The 23,833-nt window shown below is 42.1% G+C and overlaps 1 protein-coding gene across 8 annotated transcripts in view; it reads left to right on the forward strand.

The window, feature by feature from the left end:
* The first annotated feature begins 527 nt into the window (after positions 1 to 527).
* Positions 528 to 23,833, forward strand: part of BCAS3 (BCAS3 microtubule associated cell migration factor) — a 292,590-nt gene continuing 269,284 nt past the window's right edge. For all 8 annotated transcript variants that reach the window (XR_008841832.1, XM_056506355.1, XM_056506359.1 and 5 more), the window contains exons 1-7: positions 528 to 640; positions 2,039 to 2,126; positions 4,795 to 4,849; positions 6,168 to 6,240; positions 7,056 to 7,162; positions 14,311 to 14,392; positions 21,476 to 21,548. Coding sequence is in view for 7 of the 8 variants with exons in the window: in XM_056506355.1 (XP_056362330.1) it covers positions 2,056 to 2,126; positions 4,795 to 4,849; positions 6,168 to 6,240; positions 7,056 to 7,162; positions 14,311 to 14,392; positions 21,476 to 21,548 (461 nt within the window). In the remaining variant the exon portion in view is untranslated. The remainder of the gene's footprint in view (positions 641 to 2,038; positions 2,127 to 4,794; positions 4,850 to 6,167; positions 6,241 to 7,055; positions 7,163 to 14,310; positions 14,393 to 21,475; positions 21,549 to 23,833) is intronic.

The following is a 23,833-nucleotide window of genomic DNA, read 5'->3' on the forward strand; positions in this document are numbered from 1 at the left end:
AAGCACCGCCACAACCCCCCACTGCTCCTCATGGCTCCTCACTGCCCTTCACAGCCCCTCACTGCTTCTCACGGCCCCTCACTGTCCTTCTCTTCTCCTCACAGCCATTCACAGCCCCTCACTGCTTCTCACGGCCCCTCACTGCCCTTCTCTTCTCCTCACAGCCATTCACAGCCCCTCACTGCTTCTCATGGCCCCTCACTGTCCCTCACGGCCCCTCACTGTCCCCCACAGCCCCTCACGGCCCTTCACTGTCCCTCACGGCCCCGCCCACCAGGACACGCCCTCTCCAAGACGTCACCGCGCGCGGCCCCGCCCGCCCCTCCCCGCCAATCCGGCCCCGCCCTCCCCTCCCGCCCCACGTGCGCGGGGCCGGGCCCGGCGCGCGGCGGCTCTCGCGAGATCCCCGATGTAAACAAAGCCGCGGGGCGCGCGCCGGGGGGGGCAGCACCGCCCGCCTTTCGCCGCCCCGGCCGCGTCCCGCCGCGCCCCGCCCACCGCCGGGCAGCGCGGCCGCCCATTGGCTGCGAGCGGCGTGCGGCCCGCCCCCCGCGCGCTCCGATTGGCTGCGGCCGCGGTGCGCTGGGTGTCATTGCCCGGGGGGTCCCAAACAGTGTCAGTGGCGCCGGGAGCCCGGCAGGTGAGGGCGGCCCGCACCGGGGGCGCGCGGCGGGGCCGCAGCTCGGAGCAGCGCTGTGGCGGCTCGGAGCGGCCCCGCGGGGAGGCCAGGCCGGGCAGCGGCCGGGGCGGGGGGCGGCGGGCAGGGCAGGCCCGCCCGTGAGGCCTGAGGGACCCCCGGCAGTTGCCGCGGTGTGAAGTGAGGGGCAGCCGGCGGGGCGGGCGCGCTCCGGGAGGCCGCGGGCCCCTCAGCGGGCGGCGGCGGGAGAGAGGCCGGGCAGGTCGCGGTGTTTGGGTGTGGAGTTGCTCAATAGCGGCGGCGGAGGGTGCGAGGGTGCCCAGGCCGGCCCGGCCGCTGCCGGGCTCCTGAGGGGCCGTGGCGGCTCCGCGGGTGCCCCGAGCTGAGGCGCGGCTGTGCCAGGCCCGGATCAGGAGCTGAAATCTGGCCCGGTGCTCCCTTCCCCTCAGGGTGGGGTGGCACAAGGTGTTGGCACTCAGGGCACGGCAGGCGCAGGTGTCCGTGTGGTGATTTCATCCTTTCCGTGACACTTCGCCTTTCCAGTTTACTCGGCGTGTGTGTCAGGCTGCTGTTGTGTTACTGAACGTTTTGTTACTAATTATTATTTTGCTACTAATTTCTGAGTGGTTATCCTGCCTCCCTTAATGAGCCGGTCCTTACAAAGTCTGGCCTGATATGAGATGATGCTGATAACTGATACCACGTTGGGGATTTGGCTTTTTCTTTTACTTTCTGAAGAGGTTTGAGGTGAGGGGACACAACAGAGCAGCTGAGGGGGTTCCCTGAAGGGCTGGCTGACATCTGTGGTGATCCTCAAGTGCTTTCTGCCTTTAGGAATATTCCACAGAATTTTCCCCTGGACAACAAAAGTGTGAAGGAAAGCTTGAGGATGGCACAAAGAGCTGACATAAAGCACTAGAATGTGTGAGCTGCAATGTAACCCATATTTGCACAAGTACAGTGTGCTGCAATTGTGATTGCACGTTATTTTTATATAATTATTTTCCAAGACAGCAGCTCATTAGTAAATAGTGGGTTTGTGTAATGGTGATGACAGCTGTGTACCTGTACCACTATCCTTAATCATGGAATCACAGACTGGTTTGTGTTGGAGGGCTCCTTAAAGATCATCTAGTACAGCTTGAGATAATTTTCCACTTTATTATGCAGGTCTGTGGGGTTTGTTTTTTTTGTTTCCACAAACATTCCAGGAGCTGGAGTGATTGAAGAAGTTGCCCGCTTGGTGCGTGATTTTTTTTCTCATTAACAAAAGTGCTGTGAAGAGGCCTAGAGGTCTCTGTGAGCAAAGTTTCTCTCTTACCACCTTGAAGAATACACCCAGAACCTGTGTTATAAATAATCCTGTGGAAATGTTAGTTAAAACATTTGTGTTTGTTGCAGGTGTGTGCCCAGGAACGATGGCGACAGAGTCCCCGCGCCGCCCCAGTCGCTGCACTGGAGGAGTGGTGGTTCGCCCTCAAGCTGCCACGTAAGAACCTTCTAGAAGAGCAGCCCTTACTGAAAAGAGTTTGATTTTCTTGTGGAAGAACCCAGCCTGAGCTGGGTTGGGGTTTTTTCCCCCCAAAACCAGCTTGTGTTGACACTACAGTTTTGTTGAGTTGAGCGTTGAACAATAAAGTCAACACGTGGCATTTCTGTCTCCCTACATGGGAACCTTTGCAATTCCATACCAAAGTTGTATATTTAAAAGCTAATTACTGCAAAGTTTTGTATTGTTTGCACCATTTTGCTGTACAAACATTGGAATGTAGAAAAATGCTGCCAACTTCTTCCTTAGGCCAGAGGGATGTGCCACACATGATCCCCTCATGCTCTTCTTTTCAAAACCACCTTGTCCCAGGAGTGGATGTATTAAAACATACAAATCTTGTCATTAAATTCCTCCAAGGAAAGAGAATTGTGGATTTTTTTTTTTTAAAATTTATTTTACTTAAAAGAACAAAACCAAGGAAAAAGGAAGAAACTCCATCCTTTTGGTCAGAGCACCTGACAGACAATTTTTGTGCCTGGGCATCCTGATTTTCGCTGTGCTCACATGGGAATGCTTCCATGGCAAAAGAGACTTTTGGCTATAAAACAGCCTGGAAGATTTATGGTCTTTTCTTTGTTTATTAAAGGAGTTTTGTAGCAATTTTTCTTTCTTCCTTGGGATGCTTATGCTGCTACAAAATGGCACTGTATGGAAATGTCCACTTCAAGGGGGTGTTACTGTGGCCTTGGAGATAACTCTGTATTTCCAGAAGCAAGAGTCACTTCATTTTTATTGAAGAGCACATGAAATTGATTGTTATAGCACAAAAAGTTGTGTTAGAGCTTTGTCTTGCAGCCATTTTTTTAATGTGGCAGAATTCCTCTACAAATGCATTTCTTCTCTGTAACAACATTTTCTTCAAAAATATGGTTTAAGAGTATTATAATAGAAAAACACTGTAAGAAGTTGATTATCTGTTCTGAAGATATTTTTTTTAAATATGGTGTTTTGTTCTTGAGGTATCTGTTTGTGCCTCAAAAATGAATCTGTGTGTGCTGAGCACTCAGCAGCATTCTGCTGCTCATGTTAAGTTTCTGCATTGTTATTAAAGGCAAATTGGGCTTTTTTTGTGGGTTATGTTGTTTTTAATCACTTTAAAGACATCTCCCTGGGATTTTTTCAACTTCAGGAGAGATTTAGAGCACACACTCTGAATAAAACACCTCCCAGACATCAACTTGGGTTCAAGATGTGCTTGGGGAGAGGGGACAAAGTGCATTCCATGAGCTGGGCCATGAAGGCAGCATGACTCTGGCTGCTTGGCATTCCCAGGACAGCTTCAGACTCTGTGTTTAATTCTCTACCTGTGGCCAGGCATTTGAATACAGGTGTGCAGGGGCAGCTTGGGTGACCTACATAAATCAGAGAGGAATCAGCACAGAAGAAACCACAGCTCCTTTGTAAGGCCTCAGCCTAAAGCTGAGTGGGGCAGTCTGGGATGCAGAAATCCTGGCATTGCTGGTTTGGTCACAGGCTGGAATAGGATTTCTGGAATGTAAAACTTCATATTTTAGATTTCTCTCTGTTTCCAAAGAGGTGTTGCAGCATTTGGGTTCACGTATCTTCTGTAGAGTTCTAAATTCTCCAGAGTGCTTCACTTTTCAGTGCTAAACACTCCTGTTTTTATTAAAACCATCTTGCACAGCTTCAGAAAAAGCACCTTTGGCCATCCAGAGTTCCTAATTTACAGTTCTTCTTTGTTGCTATGAGATATCTTGAGTTAGCACAGGAAAAATTGCATAAAAGTTAATTTCAGAGCTGCCAAAGCTGTTGCCTAAAGAAAACCTGAAGGCTTTTCTTAAATAATCTCAGACTTTCTGAAGGGAGCTCTTGTTGCCAGCATTTTCAAGTGTTCCTGATGGCACAAAGCACCAACTTTGAGCAGTTTCAGCAGCATCTGTGCTGCTCTCAGCCCACACTGTGGTTACTCAGCACTTACTCCAGGGACTCCTGCAGGGACAGGCTACTCAGAGTATTCCTTGAAATCTGCCCCAACAAATGCACCTTGCACTATAAACCATCCCCAGTCAATGCTGCTGGTGAAATTCCAAGAAGGAATAAAGCTTTCCAAGCTATCAAATCTTATCTGAAAATATCCTTGCTGTTCTTAGGGAGGGTTTGGTTCCCTCCCCTGCCCCTGAGCACTGCCATGTACTCCAGCATTGTCCATCTGGTAATTTATTTGTGCCACCAGGAGAGCTCCAGTCATTGTTTAAATCCTCATTTTCATGTTGTAAGAACCTAATCAATTAGAGCAAATCCTGAGGAATAATTTCTAAATCCCTGTACCACTTCACACCCCTCTGATGTGGAGAACATGGCTTATTCCTTGAATTTAGATTTTATACTTTCTCCCCAAGCAGTTATTCCATCAGTAGGTACCACTTGGCTTTTTTACAGACTTTTATTATTCTTACTCAATCCTTTCACTACTTACAGGCCACAATTTATATTATCAGAATTTGGCAGTAAAATTCAGTGCCTGCATTGCATGCTTAGTATTCTCTGTGCTAAAGGTTGCCCAGCTTCCTTTTGCTGATCTAATTTAATATATTAATGACCATTTCTGGACTCCTTTGGCTGAAATTCTGCTCCTTTTTTCCAGGGAACAGTCGTACATGGAAAGTGTTGTTACCTTCCTCCAAGATGTTGTGCCACAGGTAGGGTGTGGATCTTTAAAACTGCTTTTTTTCAGTGCACAAACAGCAGTGTCAGGAATCCTCACTTTGTTTTGTGAATTTATTATTTCATCTGATAAGTAAATAAATAAATTTAAATATGTAATTTATATATTTTAATATATTTGTATACAATAAATATGGCACTGGAATGCCCAGTAGCAGAAGGGAGCTAATTTTGTTTTTACTCTTTGGGGAAGCTGTAGTCCATGGTGGGGGAGCACTGCAGCTGATTGTGGCTTCAGGAAATGATCCTGGTTCTGATTCCAAGGATTATCTTGGTTACTTAGTGTCTTGTTTCCTCAGGAATTTCCTCTTAGGAATTCCCAGTGCATTTATTCTGTAATAATACCAAAATAATTCCCTCAGTAATATCAATTTGTGGATTGATTTTGGACTCAGGGTTAAAATTAAGCATATTTAAAGTTTCAATTAAAAGATTGCTGCATTCCACAGCCTCCCATTCCCCCTCTCTGGTTGAAGGATACAGTCTGTGTTTTATTTGACAAATCAGTTTGCCTTGGAAGTGTGGAATGTGATTTGTTTTGAAAAGTAAACCCCACACTTATTTTTCACATTTGTATTTTTAGTTCATGTTATTGCTTTTCTGGCATGTATAAAGTGATTGTACAAGGTGTGTTCATATTTAATCCCAAATAGTGCTCAGTATTTTGTTATAATTCATCTGGAAGTGATGGTATTTCTGCTACCACAGCTTCTCCTGAGGACTGTAAAACCCCCAGTTTGGAAACACTACAAGTCTCACTCCACAATTTCTTTTTGTATCTCATCTTTTTATGGGAATCTGTAGAACACAGGACTGAAACATGGATCTGTTCTGCTGGAATTGCAGTTTATTCTCTTTTAAATGGCTGCATTAAAGTTGTCACAAACAGAGCTGAAAGGTGTCAGTAATATAAACTGTAGTAAAGGTCTCTTTCTTTCCTCAGTCTGGCTTGCACAGCTTTTAAGTAAATTAAAGAGAATTTTAATGATAAAACACCTCATGTGAGAACCTCCAACACTGCTGAAGTTAAAGATTGTAGAAGCCACAGTGTTTAGTTTTATTAACTCACTCTAAGACACATGGCATTTCTTACCTGCCCCAGAAGATTTATTGTTATAAATATTTTGTCATTCCTCCATCAGTGAGTGATGCTCAGCATGGTTATGCTGTGTGAATACTGGTGACAATGAGCTCCATGAATCATGTTTGTGGGTTTTAATTCAATTCCTTCTTACAGGGAAAAAAACCAAAAAACATTTAATCCTTATTTCAACCCTTTTGCTTTTTGTCCAGGCCTACAGTGGAACCCCACCAGAAGAAAAAGAGAAGATTGTCTGGGTCAGATTTGAAAATGCAGATTTAAATGGTATGGCTTCATTTTCTTTCACTTGTTCTTGTGAGTTTTGGGTGCATGTGCAATAATTCCAGTCAGCTTTCTCTGTAGTAGAATAATCATAAACATTATGATTTTCTTGAGTAAAACTCCTCTTAAATGACATTTTCAACCATGAGAGAATGAACAAAGCTCACTGAAAGCATGGAAGCATCAGAGACAGATTTATTTGGGGTGGTGAAAGAGGATTTTTCCAGGCCCAGCCAGAACAGGCTGAATAAATTTAAAAAATTTAAATTTAAATTTAAAATAAATTTAAACACAACATGAATGATTCTGAAAAATATTCTAGAGTTTTGTTTTATGAACCTAAAATGGGATTGCCTGAGATTTTTTAAAAAGTAAAAGGAAAACAAACTCACAAGCAAACAAACCTTAAATGGCCAAAGATGACCATAAAGCCACATGGAGATTAGAGGTAATTCCTGGTTCTAGTAACCCTGATTTAGGTTTTCTCTCACTCCATCCCTAACCTTCCTTTAAAAAAAGGGAACAGGAATAAACAGGTGGAAGAGCTCAGGTCTGAATGGAGAATCAATCACCATTTTCTCTCAGGCCATGTTGTTATCCAGATTTTTTTTTCCATCATTTTAAATTTTAAAACTTTCTCTTTGTGCAACTTTGACAGAGGTGTTTGCATGAAAGAATTTATTTCAGTATTGTTCCAGCATGAAAATACAAAGCACTTTGGTTGCTTTTAGTTCTAGCAATTGAGGAAACACTATCTCATGTTGCTGAGAGCTTGAGGGTGCTGTCCAATAATGGCTTTGCTGTAAAATCTCTTTCAGACACATCCAGGAATATGGAATTCCATGAAATCCACAGCACTGGGAACGAGCCCCCGTTGCTGCTGCTGATTGGATACAGTGATGGGATGCAGGTCTGGAGCATTCCTGTGAGTACAGAGCTCAGCTCCCTCCTAACTTCTCCTTTCCTTTGTCACTGTTGTGTTAGAACTTGAATGTTTTACCTTGAATTTCTCCCAGTGGAGTGGAGAGAGCCAACACTTCCCATCAGTGTCATGTGGATTGTGTGTAATGTGCTTATCTTCAGATAATGCTGAGCACAGCTCAAACACTTCAGTTCATGTACCTGCAGATATTTGAGGGCTTTCTGCACTTTATTCCTGCCAAATCCATTTCCAGACTCAAACTGGGAGCAGTGTTTGCCATTCTGGAACAGTTTGTAGCCCCCCCTAAAAAAAACAAAACAAACCAAAACAGATTTTTTTAACAGAAAGGAACAAGGGTTTAAAAACACCAACAGGATTTGTTTTTTCCAGGAACTCAAGTATGACAGCATTAATGGTATTTTACAATCACATGTTTGTCATGGACATGATTTGCAATTTTAATTTTATGAAGGCCTCTGTGTGCATATGGGTTTGATTTCATGCTGTCATCCCCACCCTGGTTTGTGTTCCAGAGTGGTTTATGTGGCACGTGGTCTTCATTTGGGGAATTTTCCCCAAATTTCTCAAGATGAGAGAATAAAGTTGAATACAGTAGGTAATAAAATTCTAAACTTAAAAAAGCAAAGCTGCTCACAACACCTTGTCCTTCAGAATAAAGCAGAGAGGATGGAGTTCTTTTCCTTTGTAAAATACACTGCTTTTTTAAGAAATGTGTACATTTTACAACCTTTTGGTTAGCTATGTAGGACATGTGTTTATATACCAGTAGCTTAGAAAATAATGTTAATTTCTACAGCAAAAGTTCAATTAACTCGAGTTTTCTGAGCGTGGTAGAGCTTTTCACCTCTTTATTGCATTTATTACCCTCTTGATTGCATCTCATTAGCTGGAATGAGGAAATAAAAAACCTGATGAGGTTTGAAGGAATGTTTAATAGAAACAGAGTGAGACCTAATATACTTCTCTAAATTTCAGTATTTTGTAACTGTTTGTTAAAATTTAGGAAATTTACCTGAAACTTGGGAACATTTCAGCTGAAATAGAGGAATTTCCTCTCGCGGTGCGTTACACAAAGCGCCCACACGGTGGCGCTGGGACACCGAGCTAAGAGCGGCAGCATCACCTCATCAATCAAATAATTAATTAATTAACATATGCTGAGTATCACGTCGGCTTGGGCTCAATTATCCTCACAAAACACCCTGTTTTATCCAGCTGAATTGTTTTTATCTAATGAACCTGTGTTTTCTGCTAAAAAGGGGAGATGTGTTACTATAGATGGATTTTTTCCTTTTTCTTCCTCTCTTTTTATTTTATTTTTTTCTCCTCCTTGTGTCCAAATGAGCCACAAGTTTAGCTGTGGAATACCTGATTTTGCCTTCTTTCTAGTAGGACTGTACAGCTAGGCTGTCTTTTTGGTTTTGTTCCCTAATGTATTCCACTTCTTCATAATTCCTAGCTTTTGATAGTATTTGCTATTTCAGGAAAAATAACAAAAATGAAATTGCAGACACCTTCTCTTAGTGTTGTCCAACTTTTGCAGAAGTATGAGCAGTGAAGAAAGGAGAAGTACAGTGAAATGGAGAAAATGCCAAATGTGGAAATATTTTAACATCCACCTTCACAATGTCAGCTGTGGGGATATTGCATCATTTTCCCAGCTCTTTATTTGTATATTCTGTGAAATTCTGAGAGCACAGCCTGGGAGGTGCAGCCTGAACCTGGCACTTTGTGTTAGTCCAGTGTCAGTGCTGGAATTGTTTTCTGTTAGTGGAGATTCTCACAGAATAATCACCTTTAACATCAGTTTTAAATAACTTTGCAGGAATTGCATATCCAAGAAATTTGGAGGGAACATGAAGTTGAGGGGATTTTACATGAAGTGGAAGGGGGTTTATATAAACTGGAGGAGGTTTTACTTGAACTGGAATGGGTTTTACTTGAACTGGAGGGGGTTTTACATAAACTGGAGGGTTTTTTTCACATGGTTGCTTCTCCTTTGCATTTTTCCCCCTTGCTTAGCCTGAGCACAATAAAACCTGGCAGTTATGTGATTGACTTAATATTTAAGAGCTTATTTGGCAACACTTTTTTTTGTCCTTTGCTATTACACAAACCTTCCTTCTTGGCCTCACTGATTATTTAGCTTGTAATTAAGCAATGTTATTCCAGCTAAGAAAAAAAAACCCCAACCTCTGCATTCTCCAGCTTAATCTGCAAAAGCAACAATCTGACATTTATGTGCAAATCTCCTCAGGAAAGTCATTATCTGTAGCATTGTGCTTTTTTATTCCTACAATTGGCCCTCTATTCAGCACTTAATAACGTGTTGCAGGCAGTAGGGGTTGTGTGTGAGTGATTATGAAGTGTTTATGACAGCTCCTAAGCCCACACTCCTGCTAATGGTGTTCCATGGCCTTGGCCACACCTCGCTGCCGTGCCTCTCCTCGGGCTGAGAGTGCTTTCACATTAACATCTCCTCGGAGGAAGAGCTCTGCACGACAAAAGTGTGATTTGCAGAATGGGAGATCCCATTAGGGCGGCTTCAAAGGGCCCAGGGTGGTGTTTGGGGAGCCTGGCCTTGGAAGTGCAGCACAAGGTGTCCATCCCAAGGGCTGGGCTTTGATCTCTGCTCTCACGTGGGGGTGGGAAGGTTAAAACTGGGCTTAAAATACTCCTGGCTAAGTGGGGAGGAATCTGGGAATACACCAGCAGTTCCTGTTTGATAATGGTGCAGTGGAGTTTTGTGTTTTGTTTGGAATTTGTTTTTTTTTTTTTCCTTTGCTCCCAGTTTCATGTTTCAGAGACAACTGGAACTGGTTTCTGCCTGATGTGGTTTCCAAGTGTCTGTTCTAGATGTTCCTGTTCAGAGAATGCACGTTGGCTGCTTTTTTTTTTTTTTTTTTTGTTTGTTTGTTTTTGTTTTTCATTGTAGGCTGGGAGTTTCAGAAGTAGAAAAATCATCTTAATGTAATGGTTCTTGCTACAATTAAAAAAGAAACTTATCAATTCCCAAGCTGCAGTCCTTCCTCTGTCCAGATCTCTTTCTAGAGGGAAGCACTTGCACGTACCACTCAGAAAAATGGAGTGATGACATGACCTACTGACCCTGAAAAATGTCTGAGGACTTTGAAAACATCTATGCAAATCATTTGCTGATGCTTTGGGGTTTTTTGATGCTGAAGAGGCACCAGTGTGCAAGAAATGTGGTTTTATAAAACTTCTGATTCCATTAGCACTGCCATAATTTAAAGTGCTAGGTTCAACTTCATCCTCAATCCAGTCACTAGAGTAACATTCCTTGAGCATCTAAATTCTTACAGTCTCTAGATAATTACAGAGATGTGATTTGAGTGGAAAAGCTGAGTGAATTTCTAAACTGAAGTGATAGAATTCGTTCATTTTCTTCCAGTCCTTCCTTACTTTCTCAGCAGCAGCATGGCTGGAAGTTGCCTTTAACCCATATGCAGCAATATTTGGTGGTGGTATCTAGCAATTGCTTATTATCATATTATAACATCATATCATGATATATTCATGTTTAAATTATACATCAGAATATTTAAAAACAACCTCCTGATCATTCCTTTTTCCTGTTATGCATTCCTAATTTTCCATTTCTAGATTTGCACAGTAGTTCAGGCATTGACTTCCAAACTCAAATTCATTTCACTTTGGTGTATGTTTGGCTTTTTTTTTTTTTTTTTCACCATGTGAAAACCATTTTCTCTGGTTGGAAACTATTACTTCTCCTCGGTGTGAACAGAACTTCTTTGTTCAGCTTTTTTTAATGGGTGCAAACTGGTGTGCTCCAAACAATCCAGCTGTGCTGTCAAAAACTCCCCAGCACTGCAGGTTCCTGGGCTGTCTGTTTAAGCAGTAGCTCAAGATGTCTTCAGTGGAGGAGAAGATTCTTCTTCCTCCTTTAATGAAGATTTTTTGGGGGATTTGAATCCTTTGCTTCCAGCCTTCCGTGTAGGTCTGGGAGTTGTGGTTGATCCCAGGTTTTGGGAAAGCTGAGATGTTCTACCAGAGCAGCTTGGAGCCATCATTTTGGATTCCCTCTTCCCTACAACGAGTACCTGAAGCTGCTTTTACAGCTTAATATCCAATTCTTGAAACCTGTTTGGAAATATTCTTGGCTTTTGGAATGGGAAAGAAAAACTTTTAAGAGCTCTGAGAGCTGCCACGGGGACTTGCTACTTAGCTGGATCCAATCCAAAATGGCAGCCACAGCCTCGTTTCTCACAGGTGCTTTTTGAAGAATTTAGAGCTCTGTTTTCAATTCATGAGCTCTATTTATATTTTGTCTGTGTGTGTGAGACTGTGGAGCTCCAGGGGCTGGTAATGGGATGTGGAGCCTTTGGCTGAGAGTTGCCAGCCCACAGCTGACCCCTTGTCCCCTCCACGTGCAATTCCTTGTCCCACTTGAGTTCCTGGTGGGGAAAGTGTCCCAATCACAGTGAGATAAGGGCTGGAAGATCAGGCCACACAATCTCTGTCCTCTGAGAGAGGTGCTTGCAGGCAGACTGGATCTGGGTGACCTCAGCAATAAAATTTTATCCACAGATAAATGAAGGGCATGAGCATTGACCACAGTTAATTCAGGGTTTTGTGAGGCTGCAGGCAGCAGAATCTTCTGGTGGTGTTTGGAAGAAGTTAATTTGGATTCAAAGCCAATCTTGAACTCAGAGCCCTAATGCATTTTTCAGTGCCAAGCAAACCAAGGAACAACCAAGCTCTTACTAATTCATGGCAGACACAACATGCAGTGTCTTCCACGAGTCCCTGTCTCAACAGAACAGCTAAGGACACACAGCTTCAATCCCCTGGAAAAGCTGTTACTTCATGAAACTGTGCTAGATGAAATATTAGTGTTTAAATGTGATCACTGTTGTAGTGTCACATCCAGATTTTTTGGAAACTTTGTTTTGTGCCTGTTAGAGAATTTGAATTTTCTTTATAAGCAAAGAAAATAGTATATATGGTGGTTGGGTGGCATCTTGTATTTTCGTTACAAAGCCTCCTGTGGGGGTGTATCTTAAAATTTCCTCCTTTTTGGCTCCCAGGAGTCAGCAGGTGCTCAGAGGCTGAATCCAAACCATTCCATGATTTAGAATTCCATGCTTCAGGGACTGAGCAAAGGACCTGTTAACCTACAGTGGTCTCAAAACAGGGGCTCCTGTGCCTTTTGTTACTCCATTTAACCTCACTTTCTGTAATTTCCCCCCAGTATAAAATAATAAACTATCTTTAAATAATGAATATTAATTATTCAAAAGTCACTGCATTATATGCATGAGAAGAGCTGGGCTGAGATTTCCATGTTAAATGCTTCAGTACAAATAAAATTCATTTCTATTTGGACATTTCAAGCTTTTCTTTGCAAATCTCAAGTTTAAGCTCTACCAGGTCTTGGCACCCCAGGCTGGATAAACATTCTCCTGGAGTTCAGGATATTTAAGAGCAGAACCTGAGTTGGGAAGGCTTGGCCCTCTCAGTGTGTCTTCCTTTGGGGACTGGAACTCTATTTGAAGTAGATTGGAGCTGGGGCTGATGTGCTGGCAGGGTTAGAAAGGAGAAGGAGGTGTCTGAGCTGGGCTGGGATATTTTATGGGTACCTTTGTTGTGCTGGTTCCTTTCCCTCTTGTTTTCATTCCTAGCCAGAGATGTGCATAAAAGTGTGAAAGAGCAATTTTCATGATTTGGGGGAAAAATCTTTAATTGCCAATAATAATAGTTCCCAAACCTTCTATTTTTCTTCTTTTCCATTTCCTCCTTTCCCTTTTCATAGAGCTGCTGTGTTCCAGTAGACAGAAAACGTGCTGCTGTCTTAATTTTTAAAATCTCTTTCTATTACTCTGTCCCTCTTTAATTTTCCTCATTTTCTGCTTAGCTGTGCTCTACATTTTCCTGAGCTGTTTTTTCTGGATACAGATGTTTTCATCCAGAGGCTTTTTTTTTTCCCCACACTGCACTCCAAGCTCATGATCACTTAAAAGCCATCAGCAAACCTTTAGTGAGTTGATTTCTGATGGTGTCATTAACAGTGATTTGAACTGATAAACTGCTGGGCTAAAATGGGTTAAAATGTTATTTTCCCCACATTTTTGTAGCTTGTGTGTTTAATTCCAGGCTTAACAGGGAAAAGCAGTAGTTCTCCATATTGTGTGCAGAATGGTGGCTTAGCTCTGTAGTAAATGGTATTTTCAAAGTAATTTTATTTATAATTTTGCTTCGTGGGGTGGGTTTCATTCTCCCCCTTGACCTGGAGCAGTGATAATAAATAACCAGGCAAGAGTGGATGTAAGCTGAGAGCCTGGAGTTCTGTACTTGGGGTTTGCTGCTCAAACAGTAGGAGTATTTTAACTTTTTGGACGTGTGAGCTGAAGTGCAGAAAGAAATGGAAACAACCATAAAATGACATTTCCAAAAGTTCACTTGAATTTATAGTTTATTGATTCCTAAGAACCTTATTCCAAATCATGTTCTCTTCTGATATTGTAAGCTGCTTGTTTGGCAAAACTTGATGCCAGCCTTGGCTGTGTTCTGAGGCTCATTACATCTGTTTTAAGTTGTTGGTTGGTTGGAAATGAGCTCCATAATGTTTGCCATTTTCCATATCAGATCCATTTCCAGGCAGTTATGAAAATACATGGAGTGACCATTGCAGGAAGTCTGGAAATTCATCTGTGCTGCTTCTGGTTTAATCTTTTCAACACTGCCATCAGTGACAGCCTTAAGTAGCTTGACCACCTATTTTTAAACATGGTTTTCACACCTGGTGAGTTTGAAATGAACCAATATATGAAATTCTTCCATTTTTTCCACCCATGTTTGCCACTCTTGATTGATCTCTGTTGAGTTGGCATTTTCCTTTAGAACCATGTGAAATGTGGGATAAATATTTGGCAATTTTAGTCAGCTTCAAGTCTTGTTTCTTCCAAAACCTGTGTGGTCATGACCAGTTAATTCAAGACTCCTAATTTATATTGAATTAGGGAGATGGCAGCGGTTGCTTAGGCAGAGCCTTACCAATGTACTTCCCTACAATGCCTTTCCACCTACCTTCTTAGCTATGAGATAGGTCTGTTTTTGCAGGAATAACTGAGTTTTTGTTGTGTTTGCAGATCAGTGGGGAAGCTCAGGAGCTGTTCTCAGTGCGCCACGGGCCCGTTCGAGCCGCTCGGATCCTGCCAGCTCCTCAGATCAGTGAGTACCCCCCACACACCTTCCCTCAGCACAACTTTGCACAAGGCTCTTCCCACTCCAGTCACACCAACCAGACAACAGAGTTTGTTTGTTTGTTTTTTGTCACTGCCTTCTGAATTGTTCAATTTCTCCTTATGTTACATTAACTTTGACCCTTTCGCTGGTTTAAATTTTATCACCCCTTGAGTGCAGCTCCTCTCTGCCACTCCTTAAATACTGTTTTGTCAAATTCTAAACCAAGCTGCTAAATTTAACAGGATTCTTCCAGAAGAGTTAACCCCAAGAAGAACTTGCTGCAAAATCTGAGCAACTGTGCATAAACAAGCAAATTCCTCTAAAAAAATTACCCTGTTCCATCCATACCCAATCTAATTGTTGACTTCTGAAAAGAACTGTTTGGGTCTAAATTAAATTGGTTGTTTTACTTTGTGGATTAAAAGAATGTGTTTCTAGTATGACCAAGGGATTATGCTAGGTTAAAATTTCTAGTAATATTTTATGAATTAATTAATGATCTAAAAAAATACAGCCTAAAATCTTATTGTTTAAATTATTCATAGCAAATTATACTGATTATGTGTGTTTCAAAGAAAGTAAATGAAGAATGTTTAATGGACATATTATATATTGTTTTGGTGATTTCCTGAGCAGTGGAATATACCAAATATATGTGGCTGTGTGGTTATTACAGGTTAAACTAACTAAGAGTAAAATACTTCCCAAACCTGTTGTTTCTTTATTCCATTTACTGGAACCCTGCATAATTCCCAATGAATCCCTGCTCTTTGCTATTATGTGTGTCATTGAGTAATGGATGTCTGTGCCCCTTCCTCTCTCAAAGGAAAAAAAAAAGGAGAAAGAGAAGTGGAAATGGAAATGAGAATGAAGTAAATTAATTGAAGAACTTGGGAGTTCTGTTTTTTTTTCTGGTATTAAAACAGGTTTTTGATTTTTCAATCAAGTAAATCACACTCATGAACTCTTTCAGTTATTACCTTTCTGCTCCTAAATTCCATATATTTAGCATCTGACAATGATAGTTGTTACATTAGAAAACTATTCAAATTAGATCATATTAAATTAAACCAAACCTTTTAAAAACATGTTTTGGTCTCTTTTTACATGGCTTGGTTTAAATAAATCTTTGATTAAAAGTACATGAATGTATCATTGACCAGTATCTGGAATCAGATAAAAGTAAAGCTGTAATAAGAGGCCTTAGATAACTAACTCATGAGCTTTAATGATTCTGAACGAAATAAAAGGAATTTGTAAAGGAGAAGCTGATTACCATCAGCAGGCTCAAACACTGTTTTACTGTAAAGCTGTAAAAAGGGAATTATTGAAAATAGGAGTCTCTTGGTGGATGGATTTGGCACGTTCCTAGAAACAGATCTGAGCTGGTGATAAGCAGCTCATTCCCAGGTGTGAAAGGAAAGCTCATGGCTTTAACTTGGTGACTTTACAGCAGCAGAACTTAATCGTTTGTCAACTATTTAGTGAAAAAACTGCAGCCCTTTGATGTTAGATCCTCTGCCTCGTGGTGTGCCTCGTGGCATAATGAAGCCTTGTTTGACAGGGGTCATTTCATGCAGGGGGTCTCCTCCAGCAGGTCCTGGGTGCTGCTGGCAGCAGGAGCCTGGGCAGGTTTGTTGGCTCAGGAGCTGGGCCAGCCTGGAACTGCTTGGACTGCAGCTCTGCTCAGGTCTGAGCCACCCAACCTGAGCTGGGCCATTCTGGAGCTGCTTGGACTGCAGCTCTGCTCTGCTCTGAGCCACCCAACCTGAGCTGGGCCAGCCTGGAACTGCTGGGACTGGCAGTTCTGCTCTGCTCTGAGCCACCCAAACTGTGCTGGGCCAGCCTGGAACTGCTGGGACTGGCAGCTCTGCTCAGGTCTGAGCCACCCAAACTGAGCTGGGCCAGCTCTGCTCAGGTCTGAGCCACCCAACCAGTGCTGGGCCAGCCTGGAACTGCTGGGACTGGCAGCTCTGCTCAGGTCTGAGCCACCCAAACTGAGCTGGGCCATTCTGGAGCTGCTGGGACTGGCAGCTCTGCTCAGGTCTGAGCCACCCAAACTGAGCTGGGCCATTCTGGAACTGCTGGACTGGCAGCTCTGCTCAGGTCTGAGCCACCCAAACTGTGCTGGGCCAGCCTGGAACTGCTGGGACTGGCAGCTCTGCTCAGGTCTGAGCCACCCAAACTGAGCTGGGCCATTCTGGAGCTGCTGGGACTGGCAGCTCTGCTCAGGTCTGAGCCACCCAAACTGAGCTGGGCCATTCTGGAGCTGCTGGGACTGGCAGCTCTGCTCTGCTCTGAGCCACCCAAACTGTGCTGGGCCAGCCTGGAGCTGCTGGGACTGGCAGTTCTGCTCAGGTCTGAGCCATCCAACCTTTGCTGGGCCAGCTCTGCTCAGGTCTGAGCCACCCAACCTGAGCTGGGCCAGCCTGGAACTGCTGGACTGGCAGCTCTGCTCAGGTCTGAGCCACCCAAACTGTGCTGGGCCATTCTGGAACTGCTGGACTGGCAGCTCTGCTCTGCTCTGAGCCACCCAACCTGTGCTGGGCCAGCTCTGCTCAGCTCTGCTCTGCTCTGCTCTGAGCCACCCAAACTGAGCTGGGCCATTTTGGAGCTGCTGGGACTGGCAGCTCTGCTCAGGTCTGAGCCACCCAAACTGTGCTGGCCCAGCTCTGCAGCCTGGCCATGAAGAATGGAGGGATTTCTGTAAATATTGCTAAACCCCCAGATATCAGCTCTGCTCTGTGGTCAGGCCATAGCTGCCCCTGCCTTCAGCAGGCAGGGCTTTAATACTCTGTGCATTTACAGTATTCATGTGTGCTCTCTTTTTGGAGACTGAGGGTTTGCACTGTGACCAAATTTTGGGCTTGCAGAGCTCATGTTTAGGCTATGGGAACATCTCAGTCTGGACTCTGGCAGTCTTGGGGACAGGATTTCTGGGCTGTGCTACCTCTGGGCCATCCTTGGCTCTCCACTCCCAGATCTGGTGCTGGCCTGGGTTTGGGGTTGTTTCCAGCTGTGCTGGATTTTCTGCCACTGCTGAGGCAATGATACATTTATTTCAGTTACCTTTGTTGTCCTTTCACCTACAAAATCAGAATGTTGCTGCTTTCTGAAGGAAGTCAGTGCTACAATCTCCCATTTTTTATCACTTATCCCAGGTCATTTTACAAGCCCCTGGCCAAATACCTGCTTTGCCTTGTGCTGTCCCATTTGTCAAGGTAGAGCTGCAAGGTTTGAAAATCAATCAGAAACTCAGAAAGCCAGAGGAGCAGCTCTGTGTGTGGCAATTCCTGCTCAAAGGGGTGACAGGCTGGTGTGGTGAAGTTTAGATCAGTGGCTGTCTGTAAAACCTATTTCCATGTCTCAGCATTATGAAAATAACTTCCTTCAGTGAGCTGAATTAATTTATTGCCATTTTCTAGATTATGCTGCTTGTAGAAAGATGGTATAATAGCCCTACATCTCTCAGTGAATTTGACTCTTCACTCAAATTGACTTACAAGGGTGGAAAAAGCAAACAGAAAAATGAAATAAAAAGAATTTAGAGGTAGTAAAACCCGTTGAGAGTTGAAATACTGCAGCAGATTTATCCCTGTTCTCCACTGCTCCCATCTTTGATGTTGGCAAAATGAAGATTTGAACCTCAAAAGCTGACTCAGGTTTATGTGCAGGTACACTTAAAGAGCTCTAATATTTAGGTTGCTTTCTAAAGGAAGGCAGATGTGAGGTTTGTGTATGTTCAGCCACTTGGGTGGTTCAGTGGTTTTAAATCCCCAGAATAATCCCAGGCTCTGACTGGTGGAGGGGCTGACCCTGCCCCATGGACAAGCAAGGTTTGGGCTGGTTGTGCAGGTGTGTGTCTGAGTTTTGGTGTTCTCCCACTGTTCTGTGGGGTTTTTTGGGATAATGAATGGTCATGTCTGTGGATTATAGAAATTACAGACTGGAATTCTCCAAGTGAGGCTTTTAGAGATCTTACAGGGGAGAATTTTGGAGTGCAACACTGTAAAATCCCAATTTCTTCAAAGCTTTGGCCTGACCTGTGTTCCATCATCATGTCATAAATGAAATGAAATAATAATTTCATTATTTGCTGGTGCTTTAGATCAGTGCACCTGAAACTTTCACCCATCTGGGCTGAGAGGGAATTCCAGCCTGGGCCATTCCCAGGTAGTGCTGTGCTGCTGTGGGGCAGGACCACAAATGCCACAAGATTCCCAAGGAAAGGATGGAAATGAGAGGGGTTTAGTGGAGCAGGAGCAGCACTACATTATTGAATGGGACTGATCAGTGGAATTACACAGCAGGAAAATCCACTCCATGGTGCCTCAGTGCCACCTAAATAGGTCAGAGTGTGAAATTCATCCTCCTCCTGGGAAACCAAGGTGATTTCCAGAACTCTGAGCAGCTTTTGAGTTCCTGTGACATCCACTGGGTTTCATTTTTTATTCTTCATAAAGATGTGCTGGTTTGGGTGGTGTTGTTACTCTTTTTATTGGCATTATTGAGAGGCCTGAGCAGGCCCTGAGGTTTCTATTCACAGTTTCATCAGCAGGACAGGGCCTAAGCTGCTTTGAGCTGACATGTGGGTAGCCTGACTTCATCAACTTCTAAATGTTGATTTGTATGAAATTTCATTTAGCCACAGAGAGATTTTTTTTCCCCTTTTTTTTTTTTTTTTTTTCAATTTTAAGCACACTAACAGAAGTTAGGTTTTTAAAAAACCAAACCTATCATTTAGCTAAATGGAGCTGTAGATAAGGTGGTGCCTTGTTGGCAGGAAGGGCAGTTTTCATTACTTTAATTGTGTGATTTGTCAGGATTTCCAGCATTTTATAAATGCTGTAGTGTTATATGACAGAGTTAAAAGGATTTAGAATAAAAGGAGTTTAAGAAAAAGACTTTGCAACAGGATTTCAATACTTTTTGTATTTGGGGGGATTTAGAGAGCTGTTTTTCATTTCAATTTTGTTAAACACTGTGTGTGCAGCAGGTGTGTGCAACGTCAGCGCCTCGCACATGCAAATAAACACAATTTTACAAATGAAAATTAATCCAGCAGAACTTGGGAGATTAAATCCCACCCCAGAGCTGGGAGAGGCTGCTGCCTCCATTAGAGCATGGCAGAGGCCAACACATGTCACTCAGTGCAATCCCACGGATGGGACAGCTATTAACCTGATTTAATGCCCTCAGAGGCCTCCCAGTAATGATCCTGCCCTGTACTATTAATATTTACATTCTGAAAGTATTGAAGTAGAAAATGGATTTTTTTTAAATTGAGGGACTCGAGTCATTATAGACAGAAATCAGAAGTTTAAGCACCTATTGCAGAAATTTTGCAAATCTGTGCTGTGGGTATTAAATCTGGCATTGCTTTTGGTTTTGGGCACTTGATTCCTTGGACTTCCCTCCACGTTTTCCCTCCTTCTTTCCCCTTCCTGGTTATTAAACTAAACCATAAAGAAACATCTGAATTTGTGTCTCTAATATATCCTAATGAGAAAAAGAAGGAAAAAAAAAATAGAATTAAATACTTCAGGTGAAATCCTGGCTGCAGTTAAATCAATGTCAGAACTGCTGGTAGTCAGCATTTCACCCTCAGTGCTGGGAACAGAACAAATAGAATTCATCTGTTACCTGGACTGAAGGAAACAAATTGCTTGCCAGACTCTTAAGAAGACTTTTATGTTTCATTTATCAATTTACAGGTCAGTACATACAGCACAGGTTTGACTCACCAAAGAGCTTGAAATAATAGGAATAAAAGGAAAATACATCTGGCAGGTTTAGGTTACTTGTAAAGCTATTGTTGATGGTGGATTTATTGATGTGACCCGTTTGACTTTATAAATACCCAAAGGTGTAGGAGGGAAGATTTTTCCTTGTACAGATGAGAGGACTCAACAGTGTTTGTTACAAATTAAATGCATGTACCTGAGTTATTAATAATTAACAGTCTGCTATGTCAAAATGTATATTGTTAATTGTGCCTTTCTGAATAAATGATTTTGTTTTGTACAGTTGTATTTAAGATTTAAATTTTGAGCAGACTATATCAGTGATATTCTTTAGAGATCAAAGGGTTTAGTGTGTAATGGAGAAAAAAATAAAATTCCATTATTCACCACAAACATGCAGACCTATAGACAGATAATTAAAAAGGCAAAGGTTGAAAGAAAATGGAGGAAAGTTAGTAGTGGTGGTATTGGTTGTTGCTTTGTTATTTAAGTTGGGTAGAAACAAACCCTGGAATTCAGTTAACATTGTTCACAAGCAGAAGTGAGATTTTTATTTTTTTTTTTTAAACTCAGTTTTAGTTTTATTCCTGTTTACACAGCAGTAAAGCAAAGTTCTCCAGACTCTTAAAAAGCCATTTTAAGAAGTGTGGTGTCTTTAACATTCTGCTGTGCTGGGTGAAGGTGTGGCTGAGCCTGGGGGGCAGCAGGGCTGGCTCCCAGTGCCAGACTGGTGCCACTGGTGGGGGACAGGATCCAGCCTGGCACAAACCAGCTCAGCTGGGCTCTGCTGGGGCCACCACCCCTACAATCAGATGGGATGTGCTGTAGGAGTTGTGCTTCCACTTGGAGCTTGTTTTTTTTTAATCCCCTGCTGGTGGAACAGATTGATGTGGTTTGAGTTTCATCTCCTGTTTTCTTGGGCACAGGGCAGGGGCTGCTCTGGGCTTGGCTCTCCTGGGTTCCATTTTGACAAACTGGAAATCAAGGTGTGAAGCCCAGGCAGGGCTGCCCAGGGCCTTGGTGCCAACAACTTCATAAAAAACAACAAAACTGAGCAAGAAGCACTGTCAGAGTGACAGAATCCCAGCCCCAGTGGGATGGACACAAAATCCCTCCCAAAGCCTGGCCACCTTTTGCTGCTTGTGTTGTTTCTCATTTTCACCTCTGCCAGCATCAGCCCTTCAGCTCTCCTGTAATTTGAATTTCTGTCCCTCATCTCTTGCACAAGCTGTGAGTTTTGTGCTATATTCAATATATTGGGCCCCAGCTACAAACAGTAAATAGTGATTTGCTTTTTCTTTTCTTTTGTTTGCCCTCTCCTCAGGTGCTCAGAAATGTGATAATTTTGCTGAGAAGCGACCTCTGCTTGGAGTGTGCAAAAGCATTGGATCTTCTGGGTAAGAATGTTTTTTGTGTAAAAGGAATATATAAATTATATTGCCATCTGAAAAGCCCAGTAGATGACATCTTTAAAGATTTGTTCCTTTTTTCTTCATGGGATGAAGATCCCACACTGGGATGTGGTTTTAAACTATTTTTTTGGTGTGTCAACATATATTTTCCTATGACTTAAGCTTTTGGAAAGGAATAAAAAAAAGACTCTCAATATAAAATAAATAAAGAGATATTTTAAGTTTATTTTATTCTCAATGGAATCACAACTTTACGATTAACCTTTTCTGTTAATAATCTGGGTCAGAATTATTACTGTGAAGTGTTTAAAGCAATCTCTGTGTCTTAAAAAGTAATTTTTCAAGCAGCAGATGAATTACAAATACCAAGCATTTCATTGTTGCAGCCACACACTGTTTATTAGCAAAATACATGTTAAACCTCCTTCCCTGAGCTAGAAAAATCAGTTTACAGTCTTGTTTTGTGCTCCCTACAGAATTATTGTATCACTGCTCTTATAAAAGAGGCCCTTAAGATATTTCATGTTTGATTCAGACAATGCACAGGATTTATATCTCTACCTACAGGAAAATATTTGCTTTTCAGGGGTAATCCTCTACACAGCCATTTAATGGCTGAGCAGTTGAAGTAAATCTTCTTACAGTTGTAAGGCTAATTCTGTGCCACACCTTTTTCAATTAAGAATTTAATCACTGTGTGTGTGAAGGAAGAACTGTCAAATCTTTACCTTTCTCTGTTATTACTCTGTTAAATTGCAATATTAATGTTACCTGCTTTAAATGTTTAAATTAAAATCCACATAAGGCAGAGATGTGAATTTTTTTCTTTATGTATTTGCAATTTGCAAAAACCAGTTTCTGGTGATTTTTCTCCTTTTCTTCCCTGCCTTTTAAGTTTAACTATTTATAAAGTGGAGGTGCAAATACTGCTCTGTCTTTATCCAAACAATGTATTTATATTTGTAAAGGATCTGTTTTAGTAAAGATCTTCCTTCACACTCTTGTTTTGGAAGCTGAGATACCTGAGAAATGAACAAACCCTGAAGATAATTATTTTCATGGTGTTATTGTATTCCTCAGTTAATGGAAAATAATTCAAAGATTATGGGCAGTTTCTGCTTTCCTCAAAAAAAAAAAAAGCTCCCATGTGTTTTCAGCACCATAATGTTGTCATTTCCAAATAATTAGTTGTTGTTACCATTATTAATTTATTCCCAGATGAATTTCCTGGTAATAGATTTTTTTCCTATTCTTGTGTGTGATCATTTTATACTCATCAAGATGGAACTTTTGCCTCATGTTTGATTTTCTGGTGCACACATTTTTGCATTTTAAAAGTCACATTTTTCCAGCTCATAAAAGGCCTGAAATGTTTCACAGGGGGGTTGGAGTGGATGATCTTTAAGGGTCCCCTTCCAACCCAAACCAGACCATGACTCACTGGATAATCTTTTCAAAACAATTGTTTTCACAGCCCCCCAAAAGATGCAATCCTGAGTCAGAAATAGGAAACAGATTGTGGTTTTTGGCTGATATTTCTCTGCTGGCTTAGAGGTTGGTTCAGTCAACTTCAGTCTTAGATTACAAGATTTGCAAATTAAAAGGGAAACCAAAAAAGAAAGAATATCTGCCTAAATTTTAGGGTTGTGGAGGGTTGTAAAGACATGCCTGCTTGTTCCTGGTGATAAGAGAAACAAATCTTCATACACACACAAAATTAATTGATGGGTTTGGTGCATATTAATGCATTTCCTAGGTGATGAAACATTAAAATATCTCTGTTTTCCCCACATGGGTTATTGAAGCCATAGTTTGGAACTGACTGGATCTGTAAAAACACTTTTAAATACACCAGAGTGGTCCAAAATCCATTACTTTTATTCTGTTCAAATGTAAATCTTAAATAAATACTTCAGTTTAACTAATGGAGAAATTTAAAGAGAAACCAACCAGGATAATTTTATTTTAGATTATTAAAAAAACCAGTTGAGAATGAATGGAGAGATTACAACTTTGCACTTCAGTAGATGATATTGATAACAAGAAAGCTGAAAATAATCAAAATGACCATTCCAGGAGGGAAATAAAAGCACATGAAGGAGCAGGGAAGGGAAGTCAGAGCCTTGTCCTGTCACTACATACTCCTGTAAAAAGTGTTTTTCCATCTTTCTCTGGATCTCTAAGCCATCCTTAACGAAAAATATTTGATATTTTGGTTCTCTTGTCCTGTGTCCAAATAGCCAAATTATTTTGCTAAAAGATGAGCAGAT

The sequence above is a fragment of the Oenanthe melanoleuca genome, chromosome 19 (genome assembly GCF_029582105.1).
Source record: "Oenanthe melanoleuca isolate GR-GAL-2019-014 chromosome 19, OMel1.0, whole genome shotgun sequence".
In the NCBI taxonomy this organism is placed as follows: domain Eukaryota; kingdom Metazoa; phylum Chordata; class Aves; order Passeriformes; family Muscicapidae; genus Oenanthe; species Oenanthe melanoleuca.